Source organism: Polyodon spathula, chromosome 16 (assembly GCF_017654505.1).
Source record: "Polyodon spathula isolate WHYD16114869_AA chromosome 16, ASM1765450v1, whole genome shotgun sequence".
Lineage (NCBI taxonomy): Eukaryota > Metazoa > Chordata > Actinopteri > Acipenseriformes > Polyodontidae > Polyodon > Polyodon spathula.
Window position 1 is genome coordinate 12,648,747 of NC_054549.1, and position 22,264 is coordinate 12,671,010.

At 42.8% G+C, this 22,264-nt stretch overlaps 1 protein-coding gene across 3 annotated transcripts in view; it reads left to right on the forward strand.

The window, feature by feature from the left end:
* LOC121328756 (serine/threonine-protein kinase mTOR) overlaps positions 1–22,057 on the forward strand; it is a 76,965-nt gene extending 54,908 nt beyond the window's left edge. For 2 of the 3 annotated variants that reach the window (XM_041273794.1, XM_041273795.1), the window contains 30 exons: positions 2,732–2,871; positions 5,170–5,270; positions 6,275–6,390; positions 8,828–8,905; positions 8,998–9,105; positions 9,883–10,008; positions 10,405–10,536; positions 11,680–11,795; positions 13,276–13,393; positions 14,390–14,431; positions 14,866–15,063; positions 15,602–15,702; positions 16,114–16,210; positions 16,385–16,483; positions 16,570–16,692; positions 16,879–17,061; positions 17,490–17,624; positions 18,022–18,196; positions 18,492–18,627; positions 18,753–18,900; positions 19,081–19,203; positions 19,395–19,477; positions 19,619–19,691; positions 19,893–19,967; positions 20,087–20,222; positions 20,465–20,530; positions 20,648–20,728; positions 21,098–21,178; positions 21,310–21,415; positions 21,900–22,057. In XM_041273794.1, the coding sequence (XP_041129728.1) occupies positions 2,732–2,871; positions 5,170–5,270; positions 6,275–6,390; positions 8,828–8,905; positions 8,998–9,105; positions 9,883–10,008; positions 10,405–10,536; positions 11,680–11,795; positions 13,276–13,393; positions 14,390–14,431; positions 14,866–15,063; positions 15,602–15,702; positions 16,114–16,210; positions 16,385–16,483; positions 16,570–16,692; positions 16,879–17,061; positions 17,490–17,624; positions 18,022–18,196; positions 18,492–18,627; positions 18,753–18,900; positions 19,081–19,203; positions 19,395–19,477; positions 19,619–19,691; positions 19,893–19,967; positions 20,087–20,222; positions 20,465–20,530; positions 20,648–20,728; positions 21,098–21,178; positions 21,310–21,415; positions 21,900–21,915 (3,312 nt within the window). In that variant the 3' untranslated portion in view covers positions 21,916–22,057. The remainder of the gene's footprint in view (positions 1–2,731; positions 2,872–5,169; positions 5,271–6,274; positions 6,391–8,827; positions 8,906–8,997; positions 9,106–9,882; positions 10,009–10,404; positions 10,537–11,679; positions 11,796–13,275; positions 13,394–14,389; positions 14,432–14,865; positions 15,064–15,601; positions 15,703–16,113; positions 16,211–16,384; positions 16,484–16,569; positions 16,693–16,878; positions 17,062–17,489; positions 17,625–18,021; positions 18,197–18,491; positions 18,628–18,752; positions 18,901–19,080; positions 19,204–19,394; positions 19,478–19,618; positions 19,692–19,892; positions 19,968–20,086; positions 20,223–20,464; positions 20,531–20,647; positions 20,729–21,097; positions 21,179–21,309; positions 21,416–21,899) is intronic. The other variant, XM_041273796.1, reaches the window with a different exon arrangement.
* The last annotated feature ends 207 nt before the right edge of the window (positions 22,058–22,264 follow it).

The window sequence follows — 22,264 nt, forward strand, 5'->3', positions numbered from 1 at the left end:
TCTTATGCATATTGAGTTGTCAAGAACTAAAGAATTTGCAGGCAGGGATACCGGATGCTGTACACGTAAAGTTGGGAAGCACAAATAAATGTGTGAATTAGGTTACTGGGTGATATAGCGACACTGAAGTGCTGGGGTCAGTTGATGAAACAAGAGTCAAACTTTTTTTTTTTTTCCCTCCAGATGAATGGATACTTGGACATTTATTCTTTCTCTAAATCGGGTTGTTACATTGGGTTAAAAAAAAAAAGGACTAAATTACAAGCAATTGCTTTAACAGAAGTCCAATATAAAGAAATGGTTAAGCATTGTTGTAAAACAGTAATGACCAAATGGACAGCATTTTCTGTGAACACAGTATGTAGAGGCATGAATAGCATCTGACTGAATTTTTTAAAGATTTTCTTTTTTTTTTAGTTTTAGTTTTTATGGGAATTTGAGTAAATACATTACTGTAACCAAATGGAGCATTCTTTACAGTGCACCACTAAAGTTAAGCAATTTCTTCGGTTTGGCTTTGAACTCAGGAAAAATGCAATTAGGTTTGTGTCTTAAAAGGTGGCAGCTGCACTGTATTACGTACGTGTCTGATACATGGACATGCATAGTCGGCTTGAGACAAAATGTTTACAGGTCTCGCAGGTAAGCAGGGGATTATATTAGATGTGGTCTATTGCATAGTTAAAAGCAGAGCCTGTGTTTTTGAGGTTTGTTAAAGATTTCATGCTGCTAGTGATGGAACTTCAATGGCTCATGAAAATATAAAAGCAAAACATGACATCACTGGTCCAGACTGAGCATGCCACATTACAGGGCCACCGAGGTCAAGACCAGATTTTATTGCTGTGAATTCCTCATGAAGTCTGACTGTAGGCAGCTGAGAGATAATCTCGGATCACGGTGGGGTCAGAGGGAGACAGATGTTGTCGTTTTATTTATGAGTCAGAAAACTGTTTTTTAAAATTGACGTCATCCTCCTAGAATGTCAGAAAGGGAAGATTCGATTCTTTAACGTAACAGGTGACTGCTAACGGGATATATCCTCAAAGGGTCCCGGCTGCCTGGTGTTACATTGTGTTGGGGAGTTTTCAACCAAGTTGACTTGTTTAAGCTAAAAGGACTACAGCAACGGATCTTTGGATGTCAAACTTTTTTTTTTTAAGTTGATGTCATGATTAAGTCAACACAAAGCAACAAAAAAAGCCCAGTAAAATTTCCCTAATACACAGCTCAGACAAACTTGGATGCTACTGCTTATGGAACAACAGTACCAGACCACTGTATCAATTCATGCAGCAAATTTTTAGTTGGCTTTCACTGGTGGGGTCTGTGTTTTCTCCACTATGATTAATGGAACCAGTGAGCAACTTCTAGTCCCTATAGTAACAGAGCAGGTTTCTATCATAATCTGACCCTGGAAAGAAAACAGTAGTCTTTAAGACCGCTCTAGGGAGAGTTTTGGAACCCAAGACCTCCCAGTTTGAAAGAGTCTGTGCCAGTCATTACACATTGTCATTCTTTCCGTTCCTGTCATTAGACATTGCTTAAGGTTAAGACCCTGACTTTTAATAGAGATATGACAGAAAATGAAATTTCCAGGATGCCTTTTAATTAGCTTTTTGTCAAAAGACTTTTTTAACGACCCGGCGGAGGTTTTAGGGGCTGGCTCGATGAATCCCATTCCTAAAGTGAAGCCTTGGTAAACTGTCCTTTCATTACCGATGAAGAAAGCGTTATTGCTTTTCCATACCGTTTGGTGACCTTGTGTAGTTTACCAAGGATTACATGGTGGTTTCGGTCAAAAAGGGTTCTCCAGCAGGTATAGGACATAAACCGTTAAAAAAAAAAAAAAAAACAACGCTTTTGAATATTAAAAACCAAAGGAACAAAGTGCGTTCTCTCTCCAAGCTTCCAAAATTAAAACTAATGATCTTGACACCTCGGGGTGTGTGTCTACAATGGAGAAATAATCATTTGGTGGCCACCTTGCGTCAAACTTCAAAGGGAGGTTAACTGCTGAGGTCATTGTATGTGTGTGTGTGGTGGGGGGGTGGGGGTTGCCCTTGGAGCTCCCTTTACACTGTTGCCATGGTTCTGAACAAGACATCATCGTAAAGAAACAGCATGGGGTCCAAATAAAGCCATGTGACTTATGATGCATTATCTTGGATGATCCGCTACTGCCAGGCACGTGCTGCTGCTGACTGGGCTGCTTGCAGGGAAGTGTGGAACAACTAGGGCTGTAAAACTGGGAAGGTTTTCTGAGGTTGCTTCATTTTAACAGCCTCCTAAAAATCACGCTCTTTTGGGAAAGCACTGCTTTTTTGCTGTACAAGAAGGTATTGTCAGCAACCCCACCCCCACCCCGCCCCCTGCAATGTCTGTTTAGTTACTGATGTACTGCATGCGGCTTTACTGTTTGGCCATCATCTCTAAAATGAATGGGGTCTGGTTTTGAGTTTATGAATGGGTTTGCAGTGCTATCAGCGTGTTCATGGGGTCTGGTTTTGAGTTTATGAATGGGTTTGCAGTGCTATCAGCGTGTTCATGGGGTCTGGTTTTGAGTTTATGAATGGGTTTGCAGTGCTATCAGCGTGTTCATGGGGTCTGGTTTTGAGTTTATGAATGGGTTTGCAGTGCTATCAGCGTGTTCATTGGGTCTGGTTTTGAGTTTATGAATGGGTTAGCAGTGCTATCAGCGTGTTCATGCTCACACCCTTCTGTTCCCCAGGAGATCCAGGCCACCTGGTATGAGAAGCTACACGAATGGGAAGATGCTCTGGTGGCATACGATAAGAAGATTGACATGAACAAGGAGGACCCTGAGCTGATGCTGGGGAGAATGCGCTGCCTGGAGGCACTGGGGGAATGGTGAGTGGGGTCAGGATTCACCATGAACCAGTTCTACTTCTATACCAGCAGAGGAAGACAATTGCAATGGTATAAATGTAAAGCAAGCTGCTCCACAACTGCCAGCTCCTTAAAAGTCAACATAAACTGATGGTTCACGTTTATGAACGAATGTTGATTACTGAATACTGGCTCCTAATTGCTGTTTTTCTTTTTAAACAATACCTCATCTTCAGAGGGATCTAATTTGTGTTTTGACTCATGGAAAGTAAACACAGCAACAGTCGCTCGGAGCAAAACACGGATCCGTCTAGAATCAATGGAGTCAGGGCTGTTTTGATTTGTGCCAACACTCTTGCATAATGTTATCATCCAGTGGCACGCACAGATAACGATTGGGATCACCACTTTGTTTGCCAAATCTGAGTTGGGTAAACCTTGATAGAAGCAGTCTGTCTGGAACGTGAGCCTATTGAAGGCAGGCAGTGCATGCCTGTGAGATCTGGCCACTAGCTGTCTGTTTAAAAGACTTTGCTTTGTAGTTCTTCACAGAATGTGACCTTCTTTGATGGTACGGTGAAAAAACAAATTTGTGTAAACAGAAATCATTATTGGAAGACCGGGTATGTACAGATGTGGCCAAAAGTTTTCCAATCACCTAGAATTGTAGGATTGAGAGAAAAAAAAAAACTACTTTATTAACATAATTTTAGATCTTTTTGTTTAACATCATGCAATCAAAGAAACTACAAAATGATATTGCAAAAAGTCTACCGGACCGGATTTCATGTTCGATGGCCATAGTTGTGCTGTACTCTCAGGTGTTTCCGTGACTACGCAGCTACTAGCCACTACTAAGTAAAAGGATGCTGCTATAGGAGTCCCCCCCCCAAAGATTTCTGTATTAATAACAATTTAAGTTGAAACATGCTAACATGATGTACCAGTAGACAGAGGTGCAGACCCTTTTTCTAAGGCTGTCAACTGTGTGGTTAACTATGCAAAGACTTGGCTGCAATTTCCTGAGCTGACAGTAAATATAAATTCACAGTTAATTCGTATGTAGCGCAGCAATTATAGCACTGCTGCATTTTCACCATTTTAACCCTGCCGTGTTTAATGCATCAGTTTTAGTTCTAATTGAGTTTTGTTTTTACTGACAGCAGAACAGTTGTTGAATATCAGTAGGTCGTTTTTAAAGATGCATTTGTAAATACAGTCGAGTACTGCGCAAACCACTGGCAAATTGCCTCCAAACCAAATTAATAAAAGTTCTGAGGATTTAAAACTGAAAACAATTCACGATGTGTTCAGTCAGTCTAAATAAACATTCCTCCACATTTGGTGCGTTATGGCTTCAATGCGTAACTTCCTAAACATTTTCACAGATTAAACGTTTATTGAATTGGCTCTTAAACTGTCTGTTCCCTTCCTTGTATATAATGATAGACGACTGGGGGAGAACCGCAACACAGACAAGCTGGCTCTTTGCAGCTAAGATTACGAGCCAAGCCGTGATTCAACATAGCTACCCTGATTTAGCCAGATATATTGCAACAACGTGACATGACAAAGTACTTTTCAGTGGTAAATCAGTGAGTAGTTATTTCGTTCTCTCGCACTGCTGATATGACTGTACATAAGTCTTCCCTGAAATCACTTGCTTGCAGTTTCCTGAAGGCAGTGGTTCTGTACATGCAGCAGCAGTACCTGCAAAGGGTTTATTTAACTGGTTCCTGGAACTGCACTCAAGTGTTTTACCAGCTGTCATAAAATACACCGTGCTCAAGGCTGCTGGCTACTGCCGACATATATAATATCAATGGAGGGGAAATGAAAATAAGAACAGCAGGGCTGTTTTAAGCAAGGGGACTGTCTAACAGGGAGCTCTTTTGCTAAACTCGACCGAAGTTAGGTTGGTTTAATTAATATACAGCTATGGCTAAAATATTTGCATTACCAAGAATTTTAGGATGGAGACATCATGTAATCAGAAAATCAAAGTAATCACATCATTGGTTAGTTTTTCAGCACATGCAGCCCACTTTGAGGACAGGTTCTTTTCAAGACGTTTTTTAAATGTTTTTTATTATTTTTTAAATGTTCCCAGTGTTTTAGATCCTACTACTTCACCTGGTAGGCTGTTCCAGAAATTAATAACTGCAAAAAAAAAGTGCTTCCTGCCTTCTGTTCTTACTTTTCCTCAGCTTCCATTCGTGCCCTCTTGTTCTTCTCTCTGTGCTCAGTTTGAAGTCGTGTCTCCGGGTCGCTTTGTCTGTACCATTTTAAAGGAGGCGTTTGCGCTGGTTGTTTTTCCAGGGGTCAGCTGCATCAGCAGTGCTGCGAGGAATGGGCTCTGGTCAGCGAGGACACTCAAGCTAAGATGGCCCGGATGGCGGCTGCAGCTGCTTGGGGCCTGGGTACGTTACTCTGCCATGAAACCCATTCTGTTAACTTCCTTCCTGCCTTCTCCCCACCTCTGGAGGTCAGGGCTGCAGATCCAGCTGCTGAGATTGGTGGTTCGCGGTCTTCCTTGTTACCGAATTACAGTTTGTTCCATCGCTTGCATTTGGTGTTCCAAGCTTGCATTGTCACTGATGCCGCAGGATGAACAGTCAGATCTATAGCGTTCCCAATACAGCAGCAGCTTTAACGATGACAATAACTTCAAGAGCATACACATTGTAACTATTTTATAGAAAGTTAACTTTCTATGATGCCGAGAACCATATCCCATCGCATTCCAAGTCAGGACATTCCAAATGTACATGAAGAAATCACCAGACTGAGCAAGCCACTGTTTGAATATTTTTTTTACTTTTATAAAGAGCAGATGCTTTTTGTTTTTCTGTTTTTCTTGTCAGAGCAGCTGCATTTAAGGGAGCTGGAGGCAGGCATTGGGTTTCATTTTTTTAAATTTTATTTACGCAAGTTTCGCTGAGATTTGAAATCTGTTTTTTTTTTTAAAGAGTCTAGGTCCAGTGGAGTCCAAGATCAACAACAGTAATATAAAACGTGTCCTAGACGATGCGTTACAATTCAATTCCAGTCAAGTATAAAGGTCAGAGGAAGACAGAGCATGATTTAAATTCATGCAGTTATGCTAATACAAAATCCAATTTAATATTGCTTATCGTAGCAGGTGCCACCTGATATTTTTATTGCGAGGCCGCTCTTAAGGTGAAGTCAGCTTTGCTGGCCTCCCTCCAGTTCAATAGGTTTTGAATTTGGCTTCCATTGTAGAAATATATGTATGAACTCGAAATGATATGCCAATGGCTGAAATTAATATCCCTGCGCTCCACGATAATGAAAAAAATAATAACTTCCCCTCCTAATAAAATGCACAGCCCACATCTTCATTTCCATATAACCACGGCAATCCCCACTATCATGTGATTAATCATTATCCCTCTGCTTGCAGGCCACTGGGACAGTATGGAAGAGTACACCTGCATGATCCCCAGAGACACCCACGATGGGGCTTTCTATAGGGCAGTCCTCGCTCTGCATCAGGATCTCTTCTCATTGGCTCAGCAGGTACATGGCAGCAGCATTTCCAACCAATCGGTGACTTCCGTTTTGTTTCAGAAGCCTCATAGCCACATAGGATCCAAGGCCGGTGGCCCCGCTTATGTGCTTAACTTGACTGTTTGGTATTTCAATCCGTCCGTCTCATCTGGGTCCAGAAGAATTTTGCTCAGAAGTGAAACTTCCTCCTCACAGAGCCCTGTGGAATGCAAGTAGCCCGGTACTGGATTGTTGCTGGAAGTTGCGCACTGTTGCACTTAAAGGTATCATGATGTGTACATCTGTTTGCCTTTAGCGATGCTCTAAGGCAACGGAAATCCTTGGATTGGATGGGTTTTGATGCTTTCTTTAGTGTATTTGAAATAAGAGTATTTCTCTGACCTACGTTATGACTGAAGGCTTAGAATAAAAAGAAATCTGCACCAGAGTTTCTTAGATATTTTTTATAGCTGGATATAAAATTAAACAAAAATAATAATAAATTTGAGCATATAACCTGCATCAGATTAGCTGCCAATTATGGTGTTGCATAGTTGAACTGAATGTAAGATTTTTCTGCGATGATGCTGAGCAAGGACATTGTGTTTCTCTATGCATGTTTCAATGCAGAAGCCCACATTTGTCATCCACTGGAGCATGGGCACTCGTTTGGGCAAGTATTTGGCCCCCTGCTCTGGAGCTTTCATACAGAGGAATTTAGGAATGCATTTGCCAGGTGGGCGCTGTGGAGAAGTGAGAAAGAGCTAAAAGAACACAGCAAACCTGCACAGATCATTAACATTGCAAAACGTATGATCAAGATAAACGGACAGATTCAAAACCGAGTCAATCTGCAGATTTTAGCAGATGGAATGTCTTTGTCATCCACTTGTTCTATCCCATACTGCCCAAAGGTAATGACGTCTGGATATGTGGAGACACCCGCAGAAGTAGCTCATTTAAAATTAGACCACAGCATTCACAGCACAAAAGCACAAGTACACTACAGCGACGTACTTTTTGTTCTTTTAGTTTCAGGGGCGTTTTATTGTTTTATAACCAGCCTAAAGTCTGAAACCATAATTAGATAATAATGAATGTAATAAAAAATAAATAAATAAATAAATAGTGATTGCAAAGTTTCCTAGAGTTGAAGGTCAACAGAAACATAATGAGCTTGCGTGCATGCTTGCATGACTTTGAAAATAAAGTCTTTCTAAATTACTCGGCATGCATTGCAATAAACAGAAATGATCATTTAAAGGTGCCGTGTTCCGTACATTCGTTTTCAAAGTGTTTTCTATAGATCGCAGGAGGTTTTTTACCTGACTGGGCTTGTGTCCCACCAAAATGATCTGGACTGTAAACTAACTGGACTGTCAACATAGTACACAAAACGAAACATGCGTACAAAGAGGGACTATTATATTAAACATTTCTTTGTTACTCTGAAGTTATACAGGCTGGGTTATTTCCCCCAAAACCACAATCACAGTGTACCACAATCCCTTTGATACAGTGCTATAGTAACAACACCAGCTTTAATCCGGTAATGTGAAATTCAAGTAATGGAGCTGCATCCAGATCTCAGCTGGTATGATCTATATATAGAGATTCCTAGACAGGTGACAGTAGTTTCACTGCTCCCAGTAAAATGTCTGGTATGCGGTGGCCAGCCAGAGGCAGACAGGCCTGGGACCCATGCTGCAATGCTCTGTGCAGATGTTAAACACAGAGTCTGGCGTTAATCGCCTCAAATGAATGCCTACATCCCCCACATGCAAAGTGTGTTGCTTCTATACTATGTAATGTAATGTAATGTGACAGTCCATTGTGTGCCGGAATCTGTACTTTCTACAGTGTCTCGTAGTGTGTAATTCATGCCCGTCAGGCACCCGAACCAGACTCCCACCACACCAGCTGGCTCTCAAAGCACCTGCATTTAAGAAAAGCAAAACAAACCTGAAATTATTTTACAGTAGGGATTTTTTTTTTTTTTTTTAAAAAAACAGTCCCAGAATGACAGTCAAGCAGATGTTATCTAAAACTAAAGGTGTTTGTATCTGTTTTTCATTAACGTTGTGTTTTAAATGCCTCCATTTAAACTAAACATGTACAGGTCATACGGGAAAGTTAGCATAGATTTCCCATGGTGGTCATGGTCATGGATATTTTGTTGCTTTTCAAAAACAATGATGTCAGCACAACAGCATCAAGACAAGAAAGACACGTGGAAATAAATAATAATACATACAGCGAACATGGGCTCCAGGCCTCTCGTGATATTTAGACAGGGCTTTTAGAACAGTTTCATAAATATCAACACTTTTCAGCTTTTAAACACACTTTTAAAGAAGTTATTCTTCTGCATTGGAAAATATGATGTAAAATCATCTTCGTGAATCACATGTTTCATTTTCCTAGCTGCCATGTGGTGGTTTTATCTATCGAATTGTTTTTATTTCAGTGTATTGACAAAGCAAGAGACCTCCTGGATGCTGAGCTGACTGCCATGGCTGGAGAGAGCTACAGTCGGGCTTATGGGGTGAGGAGAAAGATTTGCCAGGGCAAGAACGGGGAGTGACATTATAAACACAAAATAATAACCATGCTCTGTATGTGTGTTTCTGTTTCTAGGCCATGGTGTCGTGTCAGATGCTGTCTGAGCTGGAGGAGGTGATCCAGTACAAACTGGTCCCAGAGAGAAGGGAGATCATTAGGGAGACCTGGTGGGAGCGCCTACAGGTGACTGGGGGCAGGATCGAGGGGCTGGGAGGGGCAGCGGGAGAACGCATGCACCTTTCAGCCCTGGAGTCGGAAGTGAAATTTGTTGTGATGGTCTTAACTTCACCCTCTATGGACAGACCCTTCACACAGTTCATCGCTGTTGGTACTGGACCCCCTTTGCAGTCATTTGATAGGCATGGAGAAAGAGTGGCCCTGTCCAGTCCACATGGACTTTTAGTTTCACCACGATTTCAAATCCTTTTGCTTTTATAGATTTGTTTTCTTCCTCTTGTGAATTATTCCCATACTTGCATGTGCTGATTTAGGCCAGACAGACTGGAAGCAGAACAGTTACATAATGCTGGTCCTGAGAATGTGCTGTAATGCTGTAACAACTGTTGCCTGCAGCCAGGGGAGTTTTTAGCTTTAAAAAGACAAAACACACTAAATGCCAGATGCATACGTGTATGAAAAATATAAAAAAGTTGTCGCAATACAATCCTACAATTTTCCCCTTTTTATTGTTTAGTTTTATATGTATCTTTCTGCTGCACAGCACTTCTGACCCGGTCTAAGTATAAGAAGTCCCTTTTATTGTTGATTTTACATTTAAGAGTATTAGCCAAGAAAGTTCCCTTCGCTATAACTTAGAAACCAGTTCCACAGAAATAATTTGATTTTAGTTGCTTTTTTTAAATCATTATTCTTCCCTTAACACTTGTTTGGTGTTTCTGACTGCAAGGACCACTTGACTTCCGTTTCGTCTAAACTTTGTGAACTGTCCCTTGCTTGCAGGGCTGCCAGAGAATCGTGGAGGACTGGCAGAGGATCCTGATGGTGCGTTCCCTGGTTATCAGCCCACACGAAGACATGAGGACGTGGCTCAAATACGCCAGCCTCTGTGGCAGGAGCGGACGCTTGGTGAGCGGAAGGGGAATGTCGACACGAAAACTGACCAGCTCTAGTGCACTGACTCAGCCATGAGACATCATTAGTAGTAATATTAGTATTAGTTAAATCCTTGGTAGCCGAGGATCTTTCTACTAAAATGTCACTAAAATAAAATAGAAAATCCATTACTTCAAAACACTAGATCAGAATTCTAAAGTACAACGGTAAGTATAGACGTTTACTGCAGTTGCCACATTGATGGTGCCTGACTACGTTATTGGCTGCAGACACCAGAATAAGTGATTTACAGTTTGGAATTAAAAAACGCAAAGAGGAGATCTTTTAAGCTAAATGATCCTGTGTATCAGTAAAGCACAGAGATAATTAAAAGCTGTGCAAGTAAAGCCCTGATCCTCTGACCCTTAGGCTCTGGCTCACAAGACCCTTGTCCTGCTGCTTGGAGTGGATCCCTCTAAACAGCTGGACCACCCCCTGCCGACTGTCCACCCCCACGTCACCTACGCGTACATGAAGCACATGTGGAAGAGCACGCGCAAGGTAGGCTTTACAGCAGGGGCAGGGCACTTTACTGCTGTACTCCATTCATTCATTTCTGTACAATCGTGATAGTATCAAACATGGGATTGCATCTAATCACCGCATGATGTGGTGCAGGTAGTTTATTCCTAACCCTGTCATTCAAGTACTTTTATATCACAATCACAAATTTAATATATCAGGGGTCTCCAATCACAGTCCTGGAGGGCTGTTCCACTCCAGGTTTGACAGGTAGCATGATATAATGAACTCCTTCAGGATCTGGATGGCGGTTTAATTGGTTATATTTAGATCAGGGTTGGAACAAAGACCAGGAGCGGAGGGACCAAATGTGACCGCCCTTGAATTAGACAAATGTCTTTTGAGTTATAAAGAATATATAAACTTTTTGTCTCCACTGTGTATCAGTCATAGCTCTCAAAGGGAGGAGTCAGATGCTGATTATTTATGGCTGGTCCATATGGTGCGCTTACATAAAGTTTCTTACAGCTTTGCTTTGTAGTTTCAGCCTGGTGTTTTTAAAGAAAGCAGAGTAGCATCTCTAAAGGGTAGTTTTACTAGTGCTGCACTCATTAGCAAAGTGTTTAGTCTGTTGAAGATTACAGCACCGTAGTATTCCCTTCCCCAGTAAAGAAATAACAACAATCCCCGAGTGCTGAGCGATGAGGAACCCACGCCCTAGAGCAGTCTGAGTGGCTCAGGGCTTTGGCAACGGGATATATGAAGCATCTCACTCTGAGGTAGCCTGTTGCTTATAGTGTCTGTTGGAGACTATGTGAAATGTACTCCAGGGGTCCTAGCTGACAGCTGTTGTCATCATGAAACTGTTGCTGTAATCCCCTAAGGCATGATTCAGGTATTTGTTGGGGGGGGGGGTGTTATGACCAGAGGGGGAGGGGTGTTATTCCTTTAAAATATGATGTTTGTAACCCTGGATAAATCATTTGTATCAAACCACTGGCAAGACTTCTTGATGATCGGCTTTTGTGTGTTTGGAGAGGTACATCCACACACAACTCTTGGGCTTGCCATTAGAAATCGACGACTCATCGGTGTAACGAAGGGGTTCTCATGCAATCTTTTTCTTGAGTGCTCAAGCGGGTGGTGTTAAATAATGTCTGGTGATGTTTCTGCCCTCATCAGATCGATGCCTTCCAGCACATGCAGCACTTTGTTCAGAACATGCAGCAGGAAGCCCAGCACGCCATCGCAGCTGAGGATCAGCACCACAAACTGGAGCTCCACAAACTCATGGCCAGGTGAGTGAAGCACTGTGCAGCGGACAGGGTGTGCACACACACTTGGGCACCTGCCTGCCACCTTGTCCCTGAAAACAGGCACCAATCAGATGCTTAACTTCCATGGTGGAAATTATTAGGAAAAAAATGAACAGTGTTAATATGGGTCTGATTTCAATGGGCTTTTAAAGGTCTTGTATATATGCTGGTTTTGTCATTAAGAGCTTAAGAATAGGTCTTTCAAGGTCTAGACTGCATTGGCAACACACGCACGACCCCTGCCGTGCACTACAAAGGTAGGTAAGCATCATTAACTTATACCATACATTAATTTAGTCCCCTCCTTTTCACCAACTCATACACCATACAATAACGAGTTAGGTCATTTTTATAAGCGCTCATATTTAGTTTATGGAATGTGTAATGCTTTAGGAGTTGAGCTGAAGGTGAATGCGAGTTTATTTGGCAGTAATCTCAACATGCATTGCAAAAATCGTAATGCAAACCGACAGAGTATGTTGCAAGCTCGCTCTGCATGAAGAGCCAAAGTTAAATAAACAACCGACAAACAATTCTGTGGCAGGTCCTGGGTATACAGCCATATTTATTGTTTTTCTTTTATGTTAACCATCTCAAAATGAATCCCCACGTTCATACTGCAAAGCAGAAAATCACTTGTTTGAATTATTATGATGATTAAAAGTGGCTTCCTGGTAAATGTCTCGCACTCGATTCTTAAGCGCATACACCTGTTTCCCCTTAATTAAGGGATTGTGAGCCAACCTGTTCCTGTTTCGTCAGCATGTGCAAGACATCTGTGTAATTTCAGTAATTTACACTGCATGATTCTCAGCAGTAGCATTTGGGAAAGAGTATGATCTGTGGGCCTGAATGTCCATGTTCTTCTCTCAAGTCCATAGGAAAAAGAGTATGTTCTGCAGAGCATTAATATTTAAATGCAAAGTAAATGTACATCTGTGCAGCTCGGATACATTCAGCATTTCGAAGTCTAAGCCCTCTGCTGCTCAAAGTTCAATTTCCATGAACAGTACAACTGCACCAGCATTGCCTTGCTCGGCTACATGAGAAATCCTGAAGGGACATCCATCTCGGGGTGAAGTTTGCAGAGCAAGAGGTTGAGTGCTTACAGAATGGCTTTAAAAATGCAGCACTCATAACTGAATCCTCAAACCTAATGAGTTTTTAAAAGGCTTCATATTATGAAGTACTTCCTCTGTACGATTCAGCACAAGTCGTTTCTTGTGGCTGGAAATGTCAAGAACCGCGTGGAACTTGATTTATTTGAAGCGTGACGTTATTTTCCCAGCGTCTCTTGTTAATACCCTTTAAACAGTGTATACAGGTTTTGCTGATCACATTTTTTTTAAACTTTTTTTTTCTAATTGAAAATCTTCTGATTCCAGGGACCCAGCAGCTGGGAGGTGAGTGTGTGTGCTTTCCGTTTGGTAAAAGTTCTGTCTCTCTCTCTCTCTCTCTTCAGATGCTTCCTGAAGCTGGGTGAGTGGCAGCTGAGCCTTCAGGGAATCAACGAAAGCACCATTCCCAAGGTCCTGAAGTACTACAGCCATTCCACAGAGCACGATCGCAACTGGTACAAGGTGAGCGGCAGACATGCTGGCGCCCTCTTGTGTGTGCCGTCTGTATCTGCTTTTAGAAGAAGCCTTGTCTTCAATGACATCTGTTTGTTGTTGTTATTGTTGTTGCTATGGGTCTCATCGAAGTTTAAAATCAAAGTTTTTCCCACTATTGTCCGAGATTTCATGTTTTAACGTTTTGACCTCTTGCAGCATCAGTACAGAAAGACGTGACACCCTTTTGGTGATTTAGTAAGCTACATGCTTACATAGATACATACATGCATTCAAAAATACATACACACAGGACTGAAAGTTTTGCATCACCCTATAACATAATTAACTAATTTAGCTTCATAAAGTCAAACCTGCTGTATAATGTTACGATAACATATTGAATTACATATTGCTTTGTAGTTTTCTAATGCTTAATGAAAAAAGGACAAAAATTGAAAAATTTGACATTTGAAATACTGTATTACTGTTGTGGCTTCCGGTAGACTTTTTGTGATATTCATTGATTACATGATCTTAAATAAAAGATCTAAATTATGTTTTAATGATCTAAATACAGTTTTTTTTTTTAATCCTAAAATTCTAGGTGATGCCCAGCTTTTGGCCATAGCAGTACACACACACACACACACACACACACACACACAAATCGCCTCATTGCTTTGCAAGCGGCAGCGTTCTAAGACCATGTCTTGAATTCACAGTGAAGCATGTTCCAATAGTGTATCTAATACATTATTCTATAGTTCAGAAAACAAAAATCGCATTGACAGTCCAGTTTGTTTACACTGAAAAGCTGAGAACAAACCGTATCCCTCCTTAAAACTTGTGTTAGACAAATAGATAGACCTGCTCCTGCTAGTACAGTAGCTACTGCAATAGAAGGTCATAGATCAGCATGCTCTCTGCTGTACTAGTCCTTCAGTAACTTCGTAAAGCGGGGGTCACCTTTATTTACAAATTTGTTTTTTGTTTTGTTTTTGTTATTCTAACAACATTTTACAGGAAACCCCCTCTGAGCTGATATTTTCAACATGGGCTTATAAGGTAACAATCTCCATTTAATAGCATGTTATTGAAAGGCTACACCTGTAAAGTTTGGCTTGTTAAATCTCACTTACCCGCAGCAGCAGCAGTGGTGATGGGGTTTAGAAAAAGATAAGAAAAAAAATTTCTTTAGAAATAGTTGCCTGGGAATTGTCACAGTGGTTTAATGGTGTTCGTTTACTGGGGTTGGATAAGTAAGTGCTTGCAATACAAGAAGTAGCCTGCGATATATTGGCGGGCTATCTCACGTGACTCGTTAACGTGGAATAATCACGATGGGCAAGACAACATATCTGAAAGTCGACAGTGGCCCTGCAACGCTGCCTGTGTCATGGCAGTTTAGCTGTATTTTTCTTGCGCAGCCTCTTGTAGATTCTTTCTGAATGTGCAGTGTGTTGTGATTGTCATGTCGTGCTCTCTGTTCCATGTCCCAGGCCTGGCATGCGTGGGCAGTGATGAACTTCGAAGCCGTTCTTCACTACAAGCACCAGAACCAGGGGCGGGATGACAAGAAGAAGCTGCGCCACGCCAGCGGAGCCAGCGCCAACGGCGAGGCCAGCAACAGCGAGAGCGAGGCGGACAGCAACGACAACAGCCCCACGCCCTCGCCCCTGCAGAAGAAGGTCAACGAGGTAGAGTCGGTGTGTTAAGGGAACCTCGTATCAGGAATCCTGGTGAACGTCAAAGATTGAAATGTTTCAAGAAAACTAATAATTAAATTGATTTAGGGTTTCAATTTGGTTAGGGGTGGGTTTGATCAATTGATAACCAGCCTGGATGAGCCAGAAGAAGCAATAGCAATGGAGCATCCCTCTACCCCTGGATTACCCTGAAAAAATGTCATGTCCCCATTAAAGCAGGTTTGGTATTTTTAGCTAAGCCCTTACGAGATTGTAGTGTTACTCAAAATACAACCGTGTAATTCAGCACAGTTGACACTGGGCAGTTATGCTGCAAAAGAAAGACTCAGGATTGACCTAACAGCAGTCTCTCCAGTCAGGAGTAAAGCATATGAGGAAGCTTTCAATGCCACAGCTTCAGATTCCAGTTATGCCTTACGTTATATAATACGTTATACATATATATATATATATTTTAGACAAGCGTTTCAATAATTGACTAAATGATTTGGAGGTTAACTGTCCATTTGTCCCCTCTCCTGTCCTCCAGGACCTGTCCAAAACCCTGCTGATGTACGCCGTCCCTGCCGTCCAGGGCTTCTTCCGCTCCATCGCCCTGTCCCGGGGCAACAACCTGCAGGACACACTCCGGTAAGACACCCCCCGGCTCAGTCCAGCCAGGCAGCCGTGCTGGAGGAGTCATCCTCCAACCCCTTTATTCATCTTCAAACTGGCTTGTGTCCTGAAAGCTAATGGGGCTCTAATATTCCATTCCACAATGTGTTTAGGAGAGATCACGGAGCTGTGGGTTACTCTGATTTCTTATGCTGTAAGATAGGTGCTTACTTTGTTAGAGAGAGGTGGACATCTAGTGGCTGAATTGCAATATGACAACTCATTACAAGAGAAACAACTGCTTAAGACTTATTTTTTTTTTTTTTTTTTTTTAATATATTTTGTATCATTCCAAAAGGTCTATACCTCTGTTGCATTGTCATTTAGGAAATCTTTGTATTTGAAATGCATTAGTCTCACGCTTGTTGTCTTTCTCCTGTGTGTCAGAGTCCTGACATTGTGGTTTGATTACGGACACTGGCCTGAAGTGAATGAAGCCTTGGTGGAGGGGATCAAGACTATTCAGATTGACACCTGGTTACAGGTAAAGAGTCAAGCAATACAATACAATACAATACTGTGCAGCACCTCACAGCTAAGTGGATTCTGACGCAAGGTATTCTAGAGAGATGGAGAACTCGTTCATTTAAACTGTGCATGTGTGGGTATGAAGAGGGTAGGGTTTCACAGAGCTGATTGCTGCTCTTTCTGGTTTCAGGTTATCCCTCAGCTCATTGCTCGAATCGACACCCCTCGAGCCCTGGTGGGACGTCTCATTCATCAGCTCCTCACTGACATTGGCAGATACCACCCGCAGGTAAGCCCAGTCCCAGAGGGTCTTGCCATCGAATCTGTGGTTTTTTTTGGGAGTCGTTGATCCTGACTGTTTGGTTGGTGTTCTAGGCGCTGATCTATCCACTGACTGTAGCCTCCAAGTCCACCACCACTGCCCGGCACAATGCAGCCAACAAGATCCTGAAGAACATGTGCGAGCACTGCAATACCTTGGTCCAGCAGGCCATGATGGTAAACGACTCTGCATCATACACACGAATACACTGCAACTCATTATTATTGATATACCTGTACTGAAATACACCAGGTTACACTTTAAAAACACAGTTGTAATCTCTCCTTCCTCTCCTTTCTCCTCTGTCCTCTCTCCACTCCTGTCCTTTGTCCTCTTTCCTGTCCCCTCTCGCACGCTCCCAGGTAAGTGAGGAGCTGATTCGAGTGGCTATCCTCTGGCATGAGATGTGGCACGAGGGTCTGGAGGAGGCGTCGCGGCTTTACTTTGGCGAGCGGAACGTCAAGGGCATGTTCGCCGTGCTGGAGCCGCTCCACGCCATGATGGAGAGGGGCCCACAAACTCTCAAAGAGACCTCCTTCAACCAGGTGAGCATACCTGACATTGGGAGGAGTCCAGCCTTGTTTCTAGTGCTGAGTACAGAACAGGCCCTAAACTGGGATTCAAACCCAGGAGCTGCAGTTATTTTAGATAGGAAATAATTATCCATTTATTGCCGAACTTCACAATCTTGTTAATAACTTAAAAAAATTATCTTGCCAATACTAAAAACATTTCATTGTTAGACTGTAGTTCAGTTTAGTTTACCACTGGAGATCACCACTTTAACATCAGTGGAAATGAATTGGATCTCAGAATCTGCTGGTTTAACGGCATGGTAATCTGCAATTAAACCAGCTTATTTTGTCACTACAGTTTTTATAAACCTTCCATGTAGTTGTTTCCCCATCGTCTCTGGGAACCCATTCACACAGTGTACTGCGCTGGCCGCTGTAACCCTGCCTGTCTTGTGCAGGCGTACGGTCGAGACCTGATGGAGGCTCAGGAGTGGTGCAGGAAGTACATGAGGTCTGGGAATGTGAAGGACCTGACCCAGGCCTGGGACCTCTACTACCACGTCTTCCGCAGGATATCCAAGCAGCTGCCACAGGTGAGCCAGCGAGATCCCCAGAATACCAGCCCACTGACGCAGTAGAAGTGTAGGGCCCCCCATGTCTCCGATTCACATGCCATCATTCTGGCCTTGGAGAGTTTTGTTTGATGGCATTGCACTTGTAGATAGATCATTGTAAAGGCGTTGCCACAGAATGCAAAGTTGTGTCTGACCACAGCAACTGAGCCAGGCGAGTTTCTGCTCCTTTTCTGCCAGGTGTTGCAATTCCTCCCCTATCGTGATGTCTTTGGGAGGCAAGGAGAATTAGTTCACCTGACAAAAAGTCCTGTACGTTGCTCCAAAAGAGATAATGGCACTGAGCTTCAATGTAAAAGAAAATGTAGGTGAAAGTATTCCTTTTTTTTCCGATCTGTGCTTTTGTTTTTGTTTCCAGTTGACCTCTCTTGAACTCCAGTACGTGTCCCCCAAACTCCTCATGTGTCGGGATCTGGAATTGGCAGTTCCTGGAACATATGACCCCAATCAGCCAATCATACACATTCAGTCCATAGCACCTTCTCTACAAGTCATCACTTCCAAACAGAGACCAAGAAAACTGACGATCATGGGTAAGAAAGAGTGCGTTTAAACTTGAATCTGCAAGGCTTACTGATCAGGATTATACATGCAAACCAGCCCAGCCCAGCCCAGCTCAGCCCAGCTCAGTCCAGCTCAACCCAGCCACAGATAAGAAACAGCCAGTGTCTGTTTCTCTAGGATTGGGTCCAACTGGGTCTCCAGCATGATCCAGCCAGGGCACATCATCCAATTTGGGGTCACTGACATCCATATAAAATCCAGCAGTCGGGGTGTCTTTGCTCCACCCTTTGCCTCACCTGTTCTGTTATCTTTCTTCAACCGCAGGGAGCAATGGCCACGAGTTCATGTTCTTGCTGAAGGGTCACGAGGACCTGCGGCAAGATGAGAGGGTCATGCAGCTCTTCGGATTGGTCAACACCCTCCTGGCAAACGACCCTGCGTCCCTGCGCAAGAACCTCAGGTAAGAAATTAAGAGGTGAGGCTCACCAGAGGGTAATGATGTGAGAGGAGCACTGACAGAAACATGTGGATGTGGCCGTTGTGAAGTCAGACTTCCGGATTTAGTGTTTTCTGGATTTGTTTCAGCATCCAGAGGTATGCTGTGATTCCTCTGTCTACAAACTCTGGTTTGATTGGCTGGGTCCCGCACTGCGACACTCTCCACGCGCTCATCAGGGACTACAGAGAGAAGAAGAAGATTCTCCTGAACATCGAGCACCGCATCATGCTGCGGGTACAATTGCACAATGGACTTGCTGCAATATCAGTTTTTAAGCACCGGGAGGCACTGTTTGCTATGCATGAATCCCATTCAAAAGAACTGTAATTGCGACAGCTGCTCCTACAAGTAGTAGATCTTCATAAAAGAGAGGATTTATTTTTATTCTCAACCTGTCCCCCCCTCCTTATCTAGATGGCTCCCGATTACGACCACCTGACTCTGATGCAGAAAGTGGAGGTGTTTGAGCACGCTGTCAACAACACAGCTGGGGACGACCTGGCCAAGCTGCTGTGGCTCAAGAGCCCCAGCTCGGAGGTAAAGCCTTCCTCGTCACACTGTCTCAAGAGATGCCATCATTGGAGAAGAGTCGTCCTTAGCAGTCACTAGTGGAATGATTTTTGTCCACATGCGGAAAATACTTTTCCTATGGAATGTCTCCTTCGTTAATTTTATTATAACCAAGAAATTGACTGCAGCATTAAAGCTCTTCAATATTTTCCCCCTAGGTATGGTTTGACAGGAGGACCAATTACACTCGCTCCTTAGCTGTGATGTCAATGGTGGGCTACATTTTGGGTCTCGGAGACAGGTAAGGAATATGATTTTGTGGTGACCATTAAGCATTTTCATAGTTTGAGCCATCTAATGTAGATGGTCTCGGGTTGCATGGTTTTGCTCTGGTGTGCTGCTTATATTCACCCTGCAGTAACTTTCTAAACTTGCTTTTTAGGCATCCTTCAAACTTGATGTTGGACAGGTTAAGTGGAAAGATCTTACACATTGACTTCGGCGACTGTTTTGAGGTGAGTTTTTTTTTTTTTATTATTATTTTTAGGATTGTGTGTTTTCTTCCGCATTTGTATTAAAATGAAAAAATGACCAATCAAATGCGTGTCTTTCTTTAAAAAACAGGTTCAAGTTACTGAAGCTGTTTTACTGTTTTTGATGTAGCATCCAAGCAGATCCAAAGTTGTCTTTCTGAACCTGGATCAATTGTCTCGCAGGTTGCCATGACGAGAGAGAAGTTTCCAGAAAAAATTCCCTTCAGGCTGACGAGAATGTTGACCAACGCTATGGAGGTGAGTGAGAGGGTTTCCAAAGACAGATTATCAGCCCATTCTTTTCCAGTGTTAATCAGCCCTGTGGTCAGTTTTAGTGTGATCCCATTTTAACACTGGGACCCTGGCTTTCCCTTCAGGTGACAGGTCTGGATGGTAACTACAGGATCACTTGTCACACAGTGATGGAGGTGTTGCGTGAGCACAGAGACAGCGTGATGGCTGTGCTGGAAGCATTTGTGTACGACCCACTGCTCAACTGGAGGCTGATGGATAGTGAGTATTAACTATCCTCTGAAGAGGCAGGACTGGATCCAGCACAGCTGCCAGTCAGGGTCACCTCTTGGATATGCAGCTTGTACTAGCTTGGATGATGTAGTTCCGTCTCCCACCACTCCACGTTGTGGAATAGCATTGGTCTTTAACAGGATCTGCAGACGCACTGCAGTGAAGATGTCTACAGGCGATGCTAAGCCCCATTTAGCCCTAATGCATTGCTCTTCTTGTTTTATCCACAGCGAACACCAAAGGTAATAAACGTTCCAGGACAGGAACAGACTCCTACACTGCTGGTCACTCCGTAGGTGAGTACCATCCACGACAGTGATGGGAATCATGAAGCTGACTGTACAGTGCAGGGGAAGATCTTTCCTAACTCTGGAGTTGCCCAACCCGTTTACACGATCTTTCTTTTGACTCAGAAACCCTGGAGGGAATCGAGCTTGGGGAGAGCTCGCACAAGAAGCCAGGAACCACAGTCCCTGAATCGATTCATACCTTCAGTGAGTATAGTCACACAGAGGAAAGCTGGGGTAGCTCAGAGCAGACAGTTTAACAGCGTCCTCCAAGCAGTGCTATTGCAAGGGAGCTCTGCTGAGATGTGTGGAAGAGGTTTGTTTGCATTTCTGGGAGCGCTGATGCCCTGGCTAGATTAAAATACTCATCGTCCAATCAGATCACTGTTTTAAAATTTGTTCTTACGAAAGTAGGCAAACTATAGGAATAGCGTTTGTTGGTGCGCACATTTTGTTTTCAGTGAGTGACGACTGTAGCAGAGTAAGTTTGGACAGCACAGAATCTGACCTGTTGTTTTTTTAACCCGCTAATGTGCATGTGATAAGTCCTTTCCAATGTTCCCATTCTGGTTCCAGTTGGAGATGGCCAAGTGCAGCCTGAAGCCTTGAACAAAAAAGCTATTCAGATTATCAACCGTGTCCGGGACAAGCTCACAGGTAAGTGAACCCCGTGGACACTCGTCTTTTTGTAACCAGGACATGCGTGTCGCTTTTAAAAGTTTGACCGTGGTGTGATTGTTGCCCGTAGAGCAGTCAGTGGAGTATTGTTTTTAATGCTTTCCCTCCAGGACGAGATTTCTCTCATGACGAGACCCTGGACGTCCCAACTCAAGTGGAGCTGCTGATCAAGCAGGCAACGTCCCACGAGAACCTCTGCCAGTGTTACATAGGATGGTGAGTACTGTTAGAAGATTTCAAAAATTACAGCGGGTTTCAAAAGATAAATCCTAAACAGACTAGGTGTGGTGCTCTGCTCTCCTACTAAGTTCTCCTACTTCATGGTTTAGTCTGTTTTGTAGGTTTGTTTAAAAAAAAAAAATAAAAATGTGTTTGGTTGCCCCAGTAAGTTTCGGCACCTGCCCTCGTATTTGCTACAAAACCGTCCTCTACAAACTACCACCAAAACTATTTTTATTGCAAAGAGAAATTGTTGTGATAAAATGGAGCACACAAGCCTGTACCGGTGAGCAATGAACAAGCCAAGTTCTGTATCCCTTTTAATATTCTTTAGCATGGAGTTATACAGCTTGAAAATAGGGCCCACAATCTACTATCCACTATTATTATTGTTGTTGTTGTAATAATCTTCATTTGTAATACGCCCAGCAACAGGCCAATGCAGCTCACATGGTTTTGAATTTATTTTTTCCTATTCCAGGTGTCCATTTTGGTAACGAATTTCTTGCCCACTGATTTTCTGCATCACAACAAACGGGAGCCATTTTTCTTCACTACACGTGCCCAGGATCGAGTCGATTCAGACCTGTATTTCTATAACAACCCAAAATAAACGGTACTTGCAGTTTAGTTGAGTTACAGTAGAAATAAACGTACATAATAAAAATGAACCTTGACTATGTCTTTTTATTGGAAATAAATTATAAAAACATGAAGTTCTGTGTTCTTTATTCAAAGAGGATACTTGATGCACATAAATCAAGTCAACTCAGATAGACTGGGATTGGGAGGCTTAGAAGTTTCCACATCTGTGTTTTAGTTTTATATTGTTCACCACTGCCTGTT